This window comes from Polypterus senegalus, chromosome 8, assembly GCF_016835505.1.
Source record: "Polypterus senegalus isolate Bchr_013 chromosome 8, ASM1683550v1, whole genome shotgun sequence".
Classification (NCBI taxonomy): Eukaryota; Metazoa; Chordata; class Cladistia; order Polypteriformes; family Polypteridae; genus Polypterus; species Polypterus senegalus.
The window spans coordinates 58,389,478-58,410,148 of NC_053161.1; the positions used below are offsets into that span (position 1 = coordinate 58,389,478).

Here is a 20,671-nt window from a genome sequence, read left to right on the forward strand (position 1 = left end):
AGTGGAGGAAACAATGCATGGAAGGACATCAGGGATGAAATGTTGAGAGTGGAGGATGCAGAGTATAAGCAAAGACAGAGAAAACTCTTCCATGAAGCCGACCCAAAGCAAAGGGACAGCAATGGGGAAAAATAGGAAAAAGAAGAAGAAGAAGAAATATAAGTGGGTGTGAGGGCTCCCTATGACAACCATGTGCCTCATCAAAGGTCATTTTATGCCTTGCATGTGATACTGCGGGGAAAGGATCTCTCTTGACCCTTTTGGCAAACTTGCAATATTATCCAGATGGCCATGTATACTCTGCTTGGCTGCAGCACAACGTTAGCCAAGTTAATTGCGTGTTTAAAGAAAACAGTGATTGTTTTGTTAAAAAAACTTTTAAGAGTTCTTCAGAATGAGTCAATAAACAGAACTTACATTGAACTGTCTAAAAATATTTGATAACCCCCTTCGACTTCTTTGACCAACTTTACTGGCACAAGCATTTTCTGTGCTGTTAAAATCTTCTGCAATTGTGTTACGTCTTACATCAATTAATTGTGTTTTCATAAACAAAGACTCAGAAAGGAGAAAGATACAAATTACTCTAGCAGTGTTTGTGAAGAAGTTCTTAAATTAGATTTTGAATGCTTTAAAAATGTAATGTGTGTAAAAAATGTATATACAGTATATATATCTGTATAAATATATAGTATATTTGTACATATTTCTTTGCATATTGCACAATAATTTTGTGTTCAGCTTTATTAATCTGTTGCATGTAGGTTTATGTTTTATTTTAACTCTGTTTCACTATAGTGTTTGTCCTTTGTTCCTGGTCTTTATGGGTTTTCCTCTAGGTGTTCATGTTTTGTTCCCACATCCGCTGATGTATAATTTAGGTTAACTAAAGAATCTAAATTGACTCCTCCGGGGGTGGGTGTGGGTATGCACACATGTATGCCCTGCAGTGGACTGGCATCTTGTGCAGGATTATTTCTAGCCTTGCCTTGGTGTTGCCAAGATAGATTGTGGTTGTGACGAATGTATAATTGTATGTGGAAATATATTTAATAATAGTGTGTACTGTGCTGAGCTTATAAGTTAAAAGTGTGCTTTATAAGAGTAAACTAACATTTAGTTGTAGACTTGATTTTGGTTGTAGTGCTTCCTTAAGTAATTAGTATTGAACACGCTTTAAACATTAAAGTAAAATGTGCCTATTTAAATGTATCTTGCTGTCTTCTCAATTTAGAGCTGATCACTCTCACTAATCTTCGGGTTAACTTCACAAAGTTGATCACCCTTGGAGACAATTTGTTAGTGAGACGGAAGAGGAACCCTGAAGAGAAATATTATTATGCCCTGTATGAAATGATTGTAAGGGGTAGCTGCTTTTGCAATGGTCATGCTAGTCAGTGTATGCCAGTTGACAGTACAAGGGGAGATGTCTTCAGAGAACAAGGAATGGTAAGCACAAACGTAGAATGGTAAGCACAAACGTCTTCTTTCTCTTCTTCCTCCTCCCGTGTTTCCATTATGCCCATCTTACTGTCTCTCTGTCTGTTGCTAAGTGCAGGTCTAGCTCTCAGCTGTCTACCTTGATGCAGTCCATTCAGCTCTTCCTTGATTTTCTCATCCATTTTTTTCACTTGTCCACACTATCTTAGCCTCGATTTTTGACAACGGAATGATTTATTATGTTCACCTAACTTTTTGGTAAACATAAACATGATGATTAAAAAATCAAAAATTATTTTTTTATTTGCACATTCCACAAAATGACCATTATTACTAAGTAATGTAATGACAAAAATGGGATGCTGAGCCATCCATTCTCAGACAAATGGAAACCAAATAAAAATGGAAGTATGTGGATTCCAAGATGCTTATTAATATCCTGACAGCCTGTCCTTAAAAGAGTTTGTATGCAGGAACTCACTCAGCAACGACAATCGATCAGATAGTTTCTTAATGTGCTTGTAATTACTTACGTATATGGTGAAATGTCATCTATACATATAAAGGAGAGTTGGGATCCGAGAGACTATGTTTGTGTGTTTGTGGAGGGACTGACAGTTAAGGCGAATGGGGGAGTCACGTGATCATCTCCTCTCCTATTCACGTCATTTGATTCACTTCATTTCGCTCCGAGCTGAGCTCCGCAGTTGACGCGGTCTTGCCGTTCTTTTTCCCTTAGTGTTTAGTCCTCTCTCCTTTACTGATTTACTGTTTACTAGGCGCAGTACTGAATAATATTTTTTCCTTTAGTGTTTCTGTGTTTAGTAGACGCGGTGTGCCGGTGTTCCCGGCGGTGTTGCGGTTTACTGTTACATTCTACTTCGTTTTTGTACTTTAGTGTTTAGTAGACTTTTACTTTATCTCATTTACTGTTGTTCCCAGTGCTGTTGCCCTTTTTTTACTTTATCTCATTTAGTGTTTGGTAGACTTTTACTTTATCTCATTTACTGTTGTTCCCGGCGGTGTTGCCGTTTTTCCCGTTTCTATTTTTTATGTAGCATGTTCACGAATTAGTCATAGAGAAAATTTATATATTCTGGCTCCAGGAGGACAAACCAAAAATGTTGTATATAAAGAAGCTCTATAAGTCGCATGTACATACATAATTATTCCAACTACAGTGACTGCAGCGAAGTGCACATGGTCTGCTAGTTAGACATATATAAACAAAATACCTGTGTGTGTGTGCGTGTATGTGTAGTAGTCCACTCTACTCACACTCAACCACAGCCACTAGATGGCGCATGCATGCACTTTTACATTTTGTCGGTGCTTGCATGCAGTTCACTATGAAAAACCTGTGTGGAGAAAACACCACCATGCAACAGTGACACAGATAAAGAGACAGAACCTTCAAAGGAACCAAACGCTTTGGCTCAACAACGTGCAAGTGAAACATCTCAGCATCTTACAAAAGCCAGTGGGGCAGCAAGCACAACTGGGTTCACATTCTCTGCACTAGGTCATTCTTAAGAGTCAGCTTATGCCTCTACAAATGTAATACAACTGCGAGGAGTCTTTGGGTTGTTTTTGGTCGCGAAGAACACACACAGTTAGTCTTACACAAGAGTCACTGTTGAGCACAATATTCTGATTAACATTTTCCAAATGTCTTTCAGAATTTTACTTTCAGGGTTGCAGTACACCTGTTAAGCAATTCTAATTCATAAAGAATACCTGATATAAATCTCTGACACCCATAAATTAATACTGCAGTAATTTAATTAAAGACTGACATAACAAATTTAAATGAAAGTATATAAAAGGAAATTACTTAACATTTAATTGTGAGTAGTGAAGTGGTTAGCACTGACACCTAATAAATACATTCTCCTGGGTTCAAATCCTAAGCCTGGGCATTGTCTATGTGGAGTTTTTATATTCTTCAAATGTCTACTTTATACTCTGGTTTTTCCTTCCACATTCCCACACATATACAGCGTAAATGTATTGGCAAGAATGTTGGTCATATATGCGAGTAGGTCCTCTCATTGAGTGACTTCCTGTTCATGTGGTTCCTCAATTACACCAAATGCTGCCAGGATGAAATCCATCCCTCCAGGAACATAAATTGGATTAAGCAAGTCTCTAGAATGTTCAGTTATGAATTTATACAGTAGGTGCAACTATTTCTAGGCTAAATGTATTTGCTCTGATGTCATTGATGTTAATTAAAATATACTTTTGTATGCAGGTCCATGGAGGGTGTGTTTGCCAGCACAATACTGAAGGATTAAATTGTGAAAGATGCAAAGATTTCTACAATGATGCTCCTTGGAAGCCAGCAGAAACGTCAAACATAAATGCTTGTAAAAGTACAGTAAATAAAAAAAGGGACATTTGGGGTGTTTAAAACTTTGTGATACAGCTGCTTATTCTAATTTACATTCTACAGTTTCCAGTATGCACATAATAATGTTAAAAACTGTTTTGTCTTTTTGTTAGGACAGTTATTTTTTAAAAGTTGCCTTTGACAAACATTTTTTGAGATTGAACTCAAATTAAGTACAGTTGTGAAGTTTATCCATATTCAAGATAAGCCAGTCATTCTTACAAAATCAAATGCACATGAAGACTAAGAAATTCATGACATTGACACAACATGAAAGGTGTTTAATTCTTGTCACATACACACAACATTTTCTATAGCATCCAACACCCATTACCCAATTCTTATAGGTAAAGTGTTAGCTGGAGGTATCCTCTATTAGTCCTTATATCACTGCCAAGTTGAGCAGTTGTGTAAATGTAAACTATTTGTTACTATTCAGAGTTACGCAATGCTATGACAGGCAAGACGAGCATATACTGTAGCTCTATCAGCAAGTGACCAGCGACAGGACCTTTTGCCCCAAGCAGAAACAGAAATCCTGAGAGAGCAGCGTGAACAGCAGCATTCCTTGCTTTCTATCCCAGAAAACTTTAAAAAACACCAAAGGAATCTTTTTAGTAAATTTTGCACTTGTGAAATTACAAATAAAATTTATTTTAGCATCAGTGTTTTTTAAAACCGTATAAGTAACGATTCGCCTAAGGAAACAGCACTATACATTGAAAATTTCTATGCACAAAAATGATGTAAAGTTTGCTCAGCCAGCTTTCATTTATTATTTTTGACAAAATTACATGTGGATGATATGTATTATATAAGAGTAGCTTATGTACCTCGAAAATGACCCCTCCAGATGTCACATGCTGCACCGGTATGCTCCACCTTGCCAGACAATGTATTATATGTCTACTACCACCAAATAGGGACCACTGAAAAAACAATGAGAATGTTTATAAACCTGCGGTGGGCTGGCACCCTGCCCGGGGTTTGTTTCCTGCCTTGCGCCCTGTGTTGGCTGGGATTGGCTCCAGCAGACCAGACCCCTGTGACCCTGTAGTTGGGATATAGCGGGTTGGATAATGGATGGATGGATTGATGTTCAACATGTTACTAAGAAATAATACCAAGAAATAATTTTTTTACCTGAAGCAAACATTTAAATAATTATTACATGTATTTGATATTTGCATTATTACCACAGTATTACATAATCAACATTTATCACATTTTATTAAGATTTCATACAAAGATTACATATTACATTTTGGAACAGGACAGTTTATCCTGGAATTTTCACAGATACTCCCAAAAGTTTTTAAATGTATCAAAAGTAATATATTTATTTTATTAAATAAAGGCTGCAATAATTGCAGAAGTTCTCAAAGTGATTAAGGAAAATGACAAATGTAAAATTTGCCTTTTTTTTCAAATCCTGTTCCTCTCTTTCTCTCTCTCTGACTTTGTTTCAGCCTTTTTTTTAGGTTTACTCATACTATTTTGGAACGTAAAAAATGTTGAATTGTAAAAGACAACTGGTTTCAAAGATTTTGGATAAGCAATTTGGAACTTGTTTCAACTTACACATACTGTACATTACAGCTTATACCAACATTTTGTACATAATACACAGAAATCTAAAAAATGAATAACATTTTACACCAAAATCTAAAGAGATTATAATTAACACTGACAGCATTAAGAAATGATAACGTTAAGAAAGTAAATAGCTGTTATTATGAATATGTTTTCTTCTGTAGGATGCAACTGCAATCTTCACTCAGATAGATGCCACTTTGACATGGCTGTTTATTTATCAAATGGAGGAGTCAGTGGAGGTGTTTGTGAAGACTGTCAGCACAACACAAATGGAGCAAACTGTGAGCAGTGCAGACCGTTCTTCTACCAAGATCCTCTTCGCCCCATTAGTGATCCTTATGTGTGCCAACGTAAGTTATATTGTAGGTTTAAACTAGACAATTCTGTCTAAGTCAAGCCCAGTTGTATTAAATACTGGACAAAACTATTTTACCAGAAAGTATTTTTAGGTATACTTAGGACTAAGTGTACTGTGATTGGCAAGGCATCTGGTGAAAGTCAGCTGAAATATTTAAACCCTTCAAGGCAAAAAAGAACATTTAAAAAAAAAATTCATTAATGAAATAATTTCACAATTTCACAATGCAGAAACATTAAACTGTTCCTGACTGGTTTATGTTTTTGTTTTTCATACCATAGCTTGTGACTGTGACCCTGAGGGCTCCATTAATAATGGGCTGTGTGAGCCAGCTACAAATACTGAAACTGGAGCCATTGCAGGTCACTGTATATGTAAAGAAAATGTGGAAGGGGTGAGATGTGATCGCTGCAAACCTGGCTTTTTTGGGCTGAGCAGAGACGACCCACAAGGCTGTCAATGTAAGTAGTGTACTTGGACATTATCCAATACTATTCAGATTTCATCTGAATGGGACAGGGGATTGGCTCAAATTCTAAAACGTAAAGACAACTCTGAACTGTTTATTTAAAATCAGATTCTGTGGTACTACAACAAAAAGCAAAACTCTTAAATTATCTGGAATTGCAACAACAAGCACCTTCTAGTGTATTTAGATGGAACTCTATGGATTGAGGGGAGATTCCACACACCTAACAACCAAGTACAGATGTGAGCCTGGGTTTGCGGAGCGACTAGGCAGCACCATTAGTCAACTATTGTACACCACACATCTAACAAAAAACAAATTAATGTAAATAAATTAATGTTTCCTAGCATGGTAAATACACAGTATCAGTATTAGTGAAGAAGATGATCCTACTTGCAATCATGATAATTTACTGCAAAAATAAGACAAAAAACTTTACAGATGTATACAACTACAAAACATGCTGTGTTTATTCAATAATGGAAAGAATATATTCAATTGGGTGAGTAAAACACAATTAACCAGTGGCAGCAGTTGGAAGGATTAAGTCTCAAATGTCTCTTAGACTGCAGATGTAACAGACTTGGAAGTGTCTTGACACCATCACCTTGCGATCCAGTGACTGGAGACTGCATTTGCCAGCGTTTTGCAACTGGTCCATTATGTGATCATTGCCTGGTAGGTGATTTAAGATTATATCTGATTGAAATGAATATGACACACTGAAATATGTCAGATAGTTGTTAACAATTCTATTTTATTTACAGCCAGGGTACTGGGGACTAGGAAACACAGTTTATGGCTGTTCACTTTGTGAGTGTGACATTGGGGGAGCTTATAATGACAAGTAAGTTTCCACTTCTTCATGCTCTTCTGTGTTGCGTCTTTCACCGTATGTATTATCTATAATCAATATAATGCTGAAAAATAAAACATAACTTATGACCAACAATCTCTGACCGTTTTGAGACCTTGAAGTGAAATAAGCCAAAAATGTTTTTGCTTACTATGCACAAATAGCTTAACTGTGTGAATAAAGCACATAAACATCATCATATAATTCTCAATGCAACTATACTTCCTGGTTTCTTCAAAGATGTCTACCCAAATATTCAGGTTAACACTTCCAGGCACTAATGTAATTTTAAATGGAGCCACTCTCCATCTCTAAAATCTGAGCAGAGGAAATTCTTTATGTAGAGAGACAGATTAATAGCGAGATTGTGAATTATTAGTATATTGATCAAAAGGGTAAATTCACTTGGGTCAGCAGCAAAAAGAGAGCAGAAAGTCATGGTACAAAACCATAAAAAGTAATTGCAAACTATTATATACGTGCAAGACCCAGAACAGTACACACAATGTACCTAGTGTTCATTTAATGTATAGTGTCCATTAAGAGATATTGTTACTATGACAATGTGTCTGCAATAACTAGTAAAGGTGAAGAAGGGGCATGATTGAAGCAATACCATAATATAATCATAAATGTACTGTATGGTTCATGCAAAAGTGGAAAATGCCTTTAGTGAATCAATGCTCTTGGAGAAATCCATGCTACCAAATAAGGTAAAGACTTGGGGGATACATCTATGTCTGTTAGGGGCCAGAAGAATTTCCTGATGTTAAGAAACTCGTTGGCCTTTTAAAATTAAGGCAATTTCCCATAGTCCTATTCTTCTGCATTGTCAATGCACCTAAAATTGAGTTATCTGAAAACTGCTGCACTGTAAGTTAAGTAAATTGGAGCGGTACCTGAAATCAGTTATAAAGAAATGAAGCAGAAAAGGAGAAAAGGCAATTCACTGGGGTGACCCTATGTTGCTAACCACCATCTTTGAGACAATCTTGGAACCTAACAGACTGGCACTATTTAAGCAGCTATTTCAGGACCCAGGATGCTGCTGAGGCTTCTGCCTTCATCACCTTTATCTTATTCCATAACTGCAGCTGCCTTAATGTTCTTGAACCTGGAACCATTGGTAACATGACTGAGATCAGCTATGCAATGAGGAAACTTAGCAGCAACAAAGGAAAGTGCAACGTGCTTTTATTTTTTTAAAAAAGCCACAATAAATGCAAGTAGTGCAGTGCATCTTCCATAGATAAACAATTCCATAAAAAACAATGTTCTCAGGTGGCAGTTAAAACCAATAAATAAATATTCCAGTAAAAATGAGGTTAAAATTCCAGGCAGAACTCAATTCTTTAAAAATCATTATAAGCTACAGTGTTTCCTTTTAAAAACTGATTTCCCTTATGGTCTCTTCAGCATGAGGAGACATCAACCAACAGATACAGTCCACCCTTTAATCCTTGTGTTCCCACCACTAGTCCTTCGGCACCGAGCCTTGCTCACATCTCTTGCCACCGATCTTTGTCCTTTGGCTGAGAGACATATGAAGTGGTAGGTCACTCCTGCACCCTGGTGCTCTCAGCAGGAGCGACCCCTGTCCTTTGAGCACTGCCCGTGCACTCTTCTGAGAATCATTACCAACTGCCTGCTTCCACTCCTTATCTGCACCGGCTCCATTACAGTTCTGCCAACATTTTACTTTATGCTTCTTTTAACCTTTGCTCTTCTCTCATTTGTTCTCCTTCTTTGTTCTACCCCCTCTTTCATGTTCAAGCTACCCCTTTATCATCCTATGGATGCAGTGTCCTAATTACAACCCACAGAAAGCCATTTTTTTTACAAAAAAATTAAGGAAATTGATCCTGATCACAGGACCAGAATTGTCCAGCTGAGAAAAGATTATGTGAAAAATGTGATCAGGGCTTCATATACTCCAATCTGTGCCTACTATGTGTATTGTAAAGGATTTGGGTGGTCTTTATCCAAAGGTCATTGTTGTTGCAAGTACAGTCTCTCAAAGTCTTCATAATGTATGACATGAGAGTTAGCAGCTTTTAGTCCTTAAGAGCACTGCAAAGCAAATATATATATAAGAATTATGTCTTCCACAGTGGTGGCACCCTCACCACAACAAGAACCCCACAAAACTACTGTTTCTGTCACATGCCCTTAGAACCTCCAGAATTATACCATCAGGCCCAGTTGTGTTACCAGTGCAGAGCTTTACTATGTTTCTTTTCAGCTGAACCAAGATAGATATTCCTGGAAGGGGAGTGAGTGTTTAGGCGGTGTCCTCATGGTTGCATGCAGACAGTTCATAAGGTCTTAGTAATCCATGTTTTGTCACTGGGGAAACAACACACTGTATTTGTGGGAATAACACACGTTAATGGAAGATAGCCTGTAATGCAACGACTATTCATGGCAAGCCCATTTAAAGCAGGCCAAGGTCAAAAACAAAGACTTATGCAGAAATAGAAACTGTGTTTTTTTACATGTAAGCTTTGAGGCTATCATTTACTTTTTTGCTGCTTTTCCAGTGTTCCCAGATAAGTTAAATCTTTGATATATGTGTCTGCAGAGTATATGTTATTGCACATCTCATTTATATCAACAAGTGATTTTTGTAGTTTTTCCCCTCTGTGATTGCCAACTTACACACAAAGCACACTGTGTGTAGCTGACTGCACATTTTTAACTTCCTCTATTTTGCTTTGCTCGATATTGTATGTTATTTTCACAGTTATAAAGCCTGCTGTGATTTCCCTGTTTTTTGTTTTTTATTAAATCCTTCCAAACGCAAAAACACTCAAGCCCATGTTGCCTTTTACAGTTGGTGGCCAACCTTCTGAACTCTCTGCCCAATTCAGTTATCTCTCTATCTTCTGCATATCTTATGCATTGAGTTTTCCTGCCTAAAGTGGAAATAGATGATGATGCTGATACAATCTCAGAGAGTAGAGGTATGGTTTAGTATTCATGTCTAGAACTAGAGATTTTTTTTATCAGCATAAATTTAAATGTTATCTTCATTTGGCCATCTCTAACTTGAAAAAACTACCCCTGGATTTTCTTCATTTAAAAATCTCCCAATGGGGAAAGCAAAAACCCAAATGCTTAGGCTTAGCCCTAGATGGCAGCCCCCCTGGGTTGCAGCAGTGCCTAGGACTCCTGCAGGGCTTCATGGGAGTTGGAGTTTGGTGCAGCCTTGTTGGGATCCATAGACGCTGCCAGGGGGTGCTGTAGCTGCTGCTCAGCCCTACAGAGCAGCCCTTCTGCCACACCCAGAAGTGCTGCCGGAAATAGGTCATCAAGCACCTGGAGTACTTCCGGGTGCATTATAAAGGGAGTCAACAGCCACTACTCCGGGAGGAGGGAGACGAAGCATGCCGGGAGGAGTGGAGGAGAAAAAGAAGAAGAAAAAGGAAAAGAACTGTATTTAGTTATTGTGCTTGTGTTTGGGACTGTGTTGCTGTGCTTGTGGGAGACAGGGAAGACGTTTCCCACAAGGGAAAAGAAAAAATAAAAGCCCTGTGTGCTTTGAAAGTGTGTCCTATGCCTGTCTGTGTCAGGGCAGGCCTTTACACTCTTCAGATGAAACCAGAAAGAAGCTTTCCTCCATTTCAACGTCATGGCATTCTAAGCAATTAAGAGAACAAGGTATAAACAAATCAGTTATGCATTTCTCTAAGTTATATTATGTTTCTATTAGAAAATAATATTATTAGCAACAATATTTAATTAATATATTTGAATGAGTTTAAAATGGCCACTGTGGAAGTCAAGTCTATTTATCATTCAGACAAAATTTTTAATATCTAAATTGCTTTTTACTCTTCCAAAAACATACCAGAAATGAATATTTTTTTCTATATTATAGAATTTTTCGACCGCCCATTGTGTATTCAAACCTAACATTTTTACTTCCTATGTGTAATACTTTACATTTATTGACATAAAATTTCATCTGCCACAATTCTGCCTAAGCCTGTATGCTATCCAAGTCCTTCTGTAATGATATAATGGATCCCAAATTATCTGCTAATCCACCTATCTTGGTATCATCTGCAAACTTAACCAGCTTGTTACTTATATTCCTATCTAAATCATTTATATGTATTAAAAATAGCAGTGGCCCTAGCACTGACCCCTGTGGAACACCACTCTTAACATCGGCCAGTTCTGATGAGGTTCCTCATACCATCACCCTCTGCTTCCTGTGTCTGAGCCAATTCTGCACCCATCTAAAAACATCACCCTGAACTCCAACGTCTTTTAATTTGATGCCCAACCTCTCATGTGGCACCTTATCAAATGCTTTCTGAAAGTCCAGATAAATAATATCATAAGCTCCATTTTGATCGTATCCTTTTGTTGCCTCCTCATAGAATTCCAGCATTTTAGTAAAACATGACCTCCCTCTTCTGAACCCATGCTGACTGTTCAGAATAACTCCTGTCCTTGACATGTGTTGCTCAATCTTATCCTTAATAATTCCTTCCATTAATTTTCCTGTGATGCACGTTAAGCTTACTGGCCTACAGTTGCTTGGATCTGCCCTGTCACCCTTTTTATATAATGGGATGATATTTGCCATTTTCCAGTCCTTTGGAATCTCTCCAGTGCACAGTGACTTCTTAAAAATATGTCTCAAGGGTTTATATATGTACTCACTGGCCTCCTTAAAAACACAAGGATAAATATTATCTGGGCCTGGTGACTTGTTTGATTTCATCTTATTTAATCTGAGCAGCACTTCTCCCTCTACAATTTCCAAATCCCTCAGTACCTCCTTAGTAGTCACGTTTACCTCTGAGAGGTTATCCACTTGCTCACTTGTAAACACCTCAGAAAAATGTAAGTTTAGGGCATCTGCTATTTCACTGTCTGTATCTTTTAATTCCCTTTTACAATTCTGATGAACTTGACCTCCTCCTTAACTGTTCTTTTACTACTAAAATACTGAAAGAATCTCTTGGGGTCTTCTTTCGCCTTATCTACTAGAACCAGTGCTTTTATGCATGAAGGTTTAAGAACAAAGAACCTATAAAATCAACCCAAGAAAGTAACCATGAAGACTTAAAATTGTTGTAGAATTGATTTAATCAATTTATCTGAAATATTTTCAGTGACAAACCTTGATACTGTATAGTGATGTAATAGGTTTCATGTTTTGTCTTTTATTTTAGATGTTTAGAAACAGATGGTCAGTGTCAATGTCTCCCTCACATTGTTGGTCGAAAATGCAATGAACCAGCTCCAGGTTATTTTTTTGCTCCTTTAGACTACTACATCTATGAAGCAGAGTACGCCTCACCACTGGAGCCAGCTGCCCAGTTGGTATGTAAATATTCCCATATCCATTTTATTAAGCACTGTCATCCACAGTGCTCACAATACTCTCATATGCACAACAAACACACTTTTAATGAAAGAATATAAATTTCAATAATCACAAACAAACTGTATTATACCTATAAGTAGTATGATATTTATGTAACAGACTTTATCTTAAACTCTTGCCTTTGCACACTTTTAAGTCGACACACCTAGGCTGCTTTACTGGGATACCATAATATAATGATTCTAAAATGGGATATATATAATGTTTTATAACATCTCTAAGAACTATACATACTATATACTGCTATTTATAATGTTTGATTTAAGATTTTTATTTATCACATTGTATGCCTGTATGGTTAGAAGAAAAGACTTAAGTTTATTTATTACTTTATTTCTTTTCCATAACATTCTACTTCAAACACTATAATAACAAAATGGCTATACAAATACAGGACATGCCTAATATTGGTTATTAAGAAACATACTAAAACCTAATAAGCCTTAGTTTGGATAAGGAAGTAACAAAATTTTACATAAATCAGCATATACACACACAACATGTGAAAATCAAGAAAATTAATAATAAAATTAGATATTGTCATGTAGCCTCTAATGTTGTTATCCTCCTTTTTTCTGCCACTGTCTCAAGAAATTCCAAGGCAGTCTACAGGTATATTAAGTGTATAATGTATACATGCAGCTTCTTCATTGACATAGTATCTGCATCAGTCAAGATCACAAAAAAGTGTAAAAAATAAATACAGTAAAGAAGTGGAGTGGAGTGGTTGGGAGCATGAACTGATACGGCACATTGCCGCACCTACCACATAACGAACCACCTTACCTTTTTCACTTTATTGTCTTTGATCCAATAGCATTCACAGTGAATTCCACCTCCATGACAATCTTTCAGAATATCTAAACAGAGCACCTGCTGAGAAAGTATTAATTTACTAAAATATACAATGCCAAGTTACTGTGTCAGCATGTGATGTTTCTAGAATAGATGGTTTTACCATAAATTTATAACCATTATTGCAACATATTTTCAGAAATTAAAGGAAAGGTATCTTATATATAAACGTCTATGCGTGGAAGTGTGTGTGTCTGTCCGGCCCGGAAGTGAGAGGTGGAGTCGGCTAAGAGCTCCACCTCCGAGGATACACAATCGAGGCCAGCATGTTGGCAAAACGAAACCTCTGAAAAAAGAGTCACTTGCTTATCTGCTAATACAGAAGCGTGGCAAGCACATCAGCAAAACGATATCCCTTTTACTTTTCCTCCAGCCGCTAATGCACAAGCGATGCAACCATGTCAGCAACACAAAACCTCCTAGGAGAGAGAGATGCCCAGAGTAGTTCCTTTCAATTACCCGACATCTACATTTCAATTTTTTTCTGACAATTTCAATAGTTTCTAGGACCCCGGACTTTTTACAGCATGGGCTTACACAGCTAGTTTTTTTATAATTGATTTCTATTGATTATAAATTTAAACTTTTAAATCAAAACAACATTTATAATGGTATTATTACTTTTAAACATTTAAAACAGGTCATAACTTTGAACAAGATAACTTTGTGTAAGCTTCACTTATATTTGGCCTCAAAAGTGAATTAATGGCATTCTTTCAGAATCATCTGACAGACAGTACAATTGAAAACACATCTGCAGTTGCAACACAATACTCTAAAACATTTTTTAAACTAATTAAGTAGAATTATCAGATGGGAATAGAAAGTTATGATCTTACCATGTGGTTTTTTTTTGTTAGTTTGTTTTATTGTACCCGGTTGTTTAAATAACATTGCAAATAAAGGATAACTATCATTTCAAATAATTGTGACTCTATGACATGCTGATCTTTTCTCCAGGTAAATCCTATTCCTCCATGTGATCGCTATTTCAGAGAAAGAGGGTATGACTTTAAATTTGAAAACGGAAAATTCATTTTAACCAGAATAAGTAAACGAAGTATTAGAGAACGAAGACAAGTCCAGGTATGCAGCTCTACTTTATCATGCATGTTGCTTAGACAATAGTTATAAAATCATCATCCCAAATTTTACTCATAATAAAAATCTTTCTTTTAAACGGAAAACAGTTGTGTGTACATTTTAAGAGCCCAATTTAAACCCAAAGCTATGTATGAATTACTTGCTTTATTTAACTCGAATGCATGTATATTATTGTGTGCTGTCTCTAAACATTTTATTAAATTGTATGGCTTTTAGTTTGAAAAGAATGACGCTGTCAAGATAGTAGCCCACCATATTCACAAATAACCCCTTGATAGCCGTTGAAAATAATTAGCATAAGGCAAGACAATTGTGACTATGGTTAGAACATTGAAAATAGAAATGGCACAAATTTTGGAGAGTCGTTTCACGCATTATTTCTTGGTGTTTTTATTTCAGGATTTCAGGAATAATCAGCACTTTACACTTACACTTGAATATTAGACTAACCTTGGGTTTTAGTAACTAGCAAGTCAGCATGATTTCTTTTGGTCAAAAAATCTGGTTATAAATTAAAATTGAATTCACTAATATTAATTATACTTTTAAAATCAAAAGTTAAAATAAAAAATTAAGCAGAATATTATGGAATGGGAGTGAGACATTATTTTCCTTGAGCAATGTTGTCTGAAAAATCAATTGTGCAGATACCTTCCTCAAGACAACACAGGGTGCATGGTGACAAGAATTCTTTATGTCCACAAAACATCCCACAGCCCTTCAGGTGTCCATGCATGGACAAACAGTTCAGCGCTCAGAATTTTCCGCTCTGCAACTCATAGTTGCATTAAGGTGACCATCTTGTCCACCATAACAAGTATTTATATAGAAGCTTTTGAGTATCTTAATACTTGCAGTCTCTCTTGTGGGAAAAATCTAGCATAGCAAGAAGGCTGCCCTTAATCAAGAAGTCTGTTTCTAGAGCTAATGATCTTCATCTCTGGTGGGCTGGCACCCTGCCTGGGGTTTGTTTCCTGCCTTGCGCCCTGTGTTGGCTGGGATTGGCTCCAGTAGACCAGACCCCCATGGCCCTGTAGTTAGGATATAGCAGGTTGGATAATAGATGGATGGATGGATGATCTTCATAGAGGTAAATGCAATAATATTAAGTTGGTTGTTTTTCAGTCACCCTAATGAGCTCCAGGTTATTTCCTACCACAGAAATCAGGACCTAAGTCCCAAAACTCAGTTTCCATTGCCAAGGTTCAAGTTTCTCAGCCAAGTCTGTCACATAAGGGATCATCTTTTGGTGGTCATGTCCCCGTGGAAATTTCCACATATCTTCTTTGAGTGGAGCCTGAATAAATTATATAGGTCATCTAGCCATCACTTGCTAAGAAACTTTATTTCCCAAACTAGCTTCAAGTGCAAGTCTCAGTATCACTGTACCTAACAAAATTTATTCAGAACCACTGTGTATTTTTAAATTTCTTATTATTTGGATCTTTAGAAAAACATGACTTTGCTAGCCTATAGTGTGGAGAAGCAATTGCATGTCATAAAGGAAAAAAGCATTTCTACTCTATGTATAGCATGTGTAAAATTGTTATTTACCACTTCTTTTTTAAAGGCCATTTGACATTCTAGAAGGTAAATAAACCCTGAGCAAACAAGGTATTTCTTAATATTGGAGTTGAGATGACTGTCAACTGAATTAGCTTAGCATTAAGTATAAAGTAATAAATATATTATGTTAAATGATTCATTTTAATCAAAGAAACTAAGGATGTGTGTTCTTTGTTTAATCTCTAGGTTGATCATTGACAATCAAACAGCACAAGGCGTTCATTTAGTGTTTTTCTTCATTGTTCACTTATCTTTGTTTGATCTGTAAAAATGTCAAATAAAGACAGAGACATTGAGATTTACCATAATACAATTACAAAAAATGAGTTTCATATAGAAGTCACATAGACAATGTTTGAATTGTTCTGTTAAAATCATGATGTTAGAGGCTTTTGACAAAACATTTTCACTAAAAACTCCCCAGATTAATATAACTGATTTTTTTTTTACTTTTAGTACCATATGGTAATCTTTTATTTTTTGTTTGGCAGCAAAATACAATACCATTGGATCCTGGATACCCTCTGCAGATTGTGTTTCGTGAACGCATTCCAGACAAACCTGTTACGTGGACAGGCCCAGGATTTGTACGAGTCCGTCATGGTGCTGGATTAAGATTTAGCATTTCCAATCTTCCAGCATCATTAAATTACTCAGTTGTTATTCGATATGAGCCTGAGGTATTAAATTTGATTCCTTGTACAGTATAAAGATGGTATTTTGATCATTATCACAATGTACTTTTGTCCTTGATAATAAGATAAATAATATTTTTTGGAATTTCTTTTTCTGTAAGACATTAAAACTAGGCAAGCAAAGAAGTACTATTTACTTAAAGAAAGCAAAAATATACCTTAAAGCTTATTTTCAAAATGAGGAATGGGTGTATTATTTCAATGTCAAAACTAGTCAGAATACTTGCCATATTTACATTACAATTTTTTAAAAATCTTTTATGCCTTCCACAGTTCAGAACATTACCCTGGAACACTGGAAAGGAGAACTGTGATTATTTTCAGTGTTATTAATATAGCCGAATAAACAAAAATGTATCTGTTAGACACCTGTGCCAGAAATGTTTCCCAGTCTGTTTTAAGTAAAAACATAAAAATACTTGCTTAAGTTGGGGAACAATTCCAGCCTGATGAATTCACATAGTTATAAATATTCAAGGAAGGAGTATTCCAGAAAAATCAACTCCACAGGTTAATAAAACAGCAAAGGAGGTTTAAATGACAGACAGTATATGGATATTTTTAGGCAGCAACACATGGTAGTCGCTAAAAGATAAAACCACTGGGCAGATTTGGTGCAGTAAATACAAAAATGCAATGATATATAACAAAGCTAGGACTGTTTTATTCAAGTAATGATTCTCTTTATAACAAAAGGCTGGCTATGAATTTCATATATACTGTTGGAATTCATATTTCTAGCTTTTACTGATGAAAGTCGTTTGTCTCATTTACTTTTGCGGTAAAGAAGTCAAATTATGCTTCTCGATTACTGGAGTTTACCACATTACCACCGATACACCAAGTCATAACCAAAAAGGCAAAAAAATGTAGACATGATTGGCAGACCAGCTTACAGCTTGGTAGTCATAACATCAGCTACTTCTCTGTGTGACAGTCAATAGGCTCCCATGGGATTAGTTCTTCCTCTATCACACATTTTATTATTGATCATTTTTTCTATAACCTCAATTTCAAAAAAGTTGGGATGCTGTGTAAAATGTAAATAAAAACAGAATGCAATGATTTGCAAATCTCATAAACCCATATTTTATTCACAATAGAACATAGAAAACATATCAAATGTTGAAAGTGAGACATTTTACTATTTCATGAAAAATATTAGCTCATTTTGAATTTGATGGCAGCAACATGTCTCAAAAAAGTTGGGACAAGAGCAACAAAAGGCTGGAAAAGTAAGTGGTACTAAAAAGAACCAGCTGGATGAACATTTTGCAACTAATTAGGTGAATTGGCAACAGATCAGTAACATGATTGGATATAAAAAGAGTTCTAAAGATTAATACAGTGGCGTAGCTAGAGTTCGTGCCACTCAAGGTGGGGCAGTGATTCAATTTGCCGCCCTTCAACATATCTAAATATGTTTACTTATTTAAATAGAAAATTAAAATGATGTATAGAGAAAAATTAAGATAAATTTTGCATAGATTTATTCATATAAAGAGAAACAGCAATAATTTTTCACATATAATTATTTATAAGCATCAACTAGACAAGAATATAATATAATCCATGTTCTAATTATTAATTTTATAGAATTGCACTGTGAAAACCAGAAAAAGTGTAGTGTAGAAGTGATAGGTGGGGATGTTTTCTGCACAGAGCAAGAACGCATTCGAATTGATAACGAAACAAAATCATAAATTGTAAATTAGTTGTTTATCTTTCTAGAAATTATTATCGGTGTAATATTATGTTTTTTTTTGTTATTGCCTCATAAATGCTGTGTCTGATGCCGTCACAGAAGGACAGTCTGAAAATAATTTTTTAAGCATTTGTGGATAAAAATCAGAGAACTGTACTTTTTTCATTCATGAGTGATATTTTTCCGAACCATGCTGCTTACACACGAATTCTGCTAAGCCTTTTGGCCAATATGTTGTTTTAAATGTGCTATACAAATAAATTGACATTGACATTAATGCCGCCCCTAAAAATGTACCACCCGGGGTGGACCACGCCCTCCACCCGCCCCTAGCTACGCCAGTGGGTTAATATATTGTATTATACAATGATACAACACTACATACAGTACAATGTTAAACATCTGCAACTTTTTCATTACTAGTGTGTTTATTAAAAACACGTTCTATTGCATTTCATTGTTAAGAAGCTGATTATTCAAACACGCAAAAAATGTTTATTTAGTGCAAATAAATTTTATTCAGAAAACCAAGTTTAAATCCAACTTCAATTGATATCAACAGATTTTATAATTTTAAATGAATTTACTGAATATGTTTAGAATTTCTAACATTTATATGTTTTATTGTTAATAGTCTTCAGATAACTGGATTGCCGAGGTCACATTCACTTCAAATGACATACCTTTAAATGGACAATGTGCTGATCAGGCTTTTCAGACTAAATCTGTTCCTTTATTGTCAACAGGCAGGTAAGAAACCAGATATGAAATAGTGTACATCTGTGTAATGTACATATAAACTAAGTTTATAAAATAAGAATAATGGAGAAATGAACAGCAATGATAACACATAGTAACAAAAATACATTAACTATCAAATTACTTAAAACACAGGCAACTTACTTTAGCAAATGGGAGCTTATACATCCCAAAAGCATGAACATTGGGTGAATTAGTGGCTCTAAATTGCCCCCTGTTGGTGAGCCTTGTGATGAACTAGAGCCTGGTCCAGAGTGATTTGGCACTTTGCACCCAATGCTGCTGAGAACAATGCATGTTAATTTATTCAATTGAACAAGTACAAGTGTCAGTTACAGTTGCCTTAATAGTAATATGGAGAACCTAATGTTGTATTTATAGAGCAATGGTAATGCCTCTGTCAGTGCGCCCCAGGGCAGCTGTGGCTACATAGTAGCTTATCATCACCAGCGTGTGAATGTGTGTGTGAATGGGTGAATGACTGTTGTGTTGTGAAGCGCCTCGGGGGGTTCTTGAACTCTAGTAGGCGCTATATCAAATACAGGCCATTTACCATTTACCATTTAATGTCAAGCCTGGTGATTAAATTATTACTTATCTTCATTATTTAACAACATGATCTTACAAGAAATTGTTTACTGATTTTCAGGATTGCTATTTTGGACACTCCGATATGCTTAGATCATGAAGGCTACTACTACTTTGATATCTATTTTAAACAATATCATACCTCTGAGCAACAGCCCAACTCTCACATCCTCATCGATTCAGTAAGTTTGCTTTAATCCTACAATAGCTTTTGTTCCTGCAAGTTGGAATGCTATATAATAAATATGCTATATATAACATCATCAATAGATTAGATCTTCAAAATTGTCCATAAGTGCATTTATTATACAGTATCAACTTTCAAAAGCTCATCACATCTTGGGATCATATGATCATCTAGAATGGAAATGTCTTCCTGACTAAATGTTGTAAATGGAATAACAAAATTAACTGAAAGGTAACACACGTGGTGATGAGTAATATAACTTTTACTTTAGGTCATTAAAAAACACAATTTAAAGGCATTTGCTCAGTTTGTGCATTGTACTCACTGACTCTGCCTTTATTGATGGTGTTTGATCTTACACAGAAAATGGATGGTGCAAATGAAGGTTGCAGAACAGTAACATCCATCCATTTAAATTTTGTATTCATGTATACAGTTGAGGGTTATGGTGTCTGGAGCCCATGATTTTAATAAAATAATGGCCAGTGCATGTAGCTTCTTGAAAAATGTAACAAGTGTAGCTTGTCTTAAAGGTAACTTTAAAATAGCATACAGATATAAAAATGAAAAATGATTAATACTCATTTTGTTCACTGACATTTCAAGGACTTCAATTAATGTTTTTCTCCATTTTAAGTAAAGCTCATATTCTCTTGACTCATATTGTGAAGTGGAATGTCCTAATCGAAAAAAGTCC

At 35.8% G+C, this 20,671-nt stretch overlaps 1 protein-coding gene and 1 long non-coding RNA gene across 3 annotated transcripts in view; one reads left to right on the forward strand and one right to left on the reverse strand.

Annotated features, from left to right (window-relative positions):
- The window catches only part of lamb4 (laminin, beta 4), a 129,483-nt gene that overhangs the window by 63,049 nt on the left and 45,763 nt on the right, over positions 1–20,671 (forward strand). For both annotated transcript variants that reach the window (XM_039761118.1, XM_039761117.1), the window contains exons 8-18: positions 1,235–1,449; positions 3,695–3,815; positions 5,590–5,778; positions 6,068–6,247; positions 6,821–6,933; positions 7,023–7,102; positions 12,301–12,451; positions 14,331–14,456; positions 16,532–16,720; positions 19,075–19,190; positions 19,849–19,969. In XM_039761118.1, coding sequence (XP_039617052.1) covers positions 1,235–1,449; positions 3,695–3,815; positions 5,590–5,778; positions 6,068–6,247; positions 6,821–6,933; positions 7,023–7,102; positions 12,301–12,451; positions 14,331–14,456; positions 16,532–16,720; positions 19,075–19,190; positions 19,849–19,969 — 1,601 coding nt within the window. The remainder of the gene's footprint in view (positions 1–1,234; positions 1,450–3,694; positions 3,816–5,589; positions 5,779–6,067; positions 6,248–6,820; positions 6,934–7,022; positions 7,103–12,300; positions 12,452–14,330; positions 14,457–16,531; positions 16,721–19,074; positions 19,191–19,848; positions 19,970–20,671) is intronic.
- The window catches only part of LOC120533963, a 101,842-nt gene that overhangs the window by 2,609 nt on the left and 78,562 nt on the right, over positions 1–20,671 (reverse strand). The window lies entirely within an intron of this gene.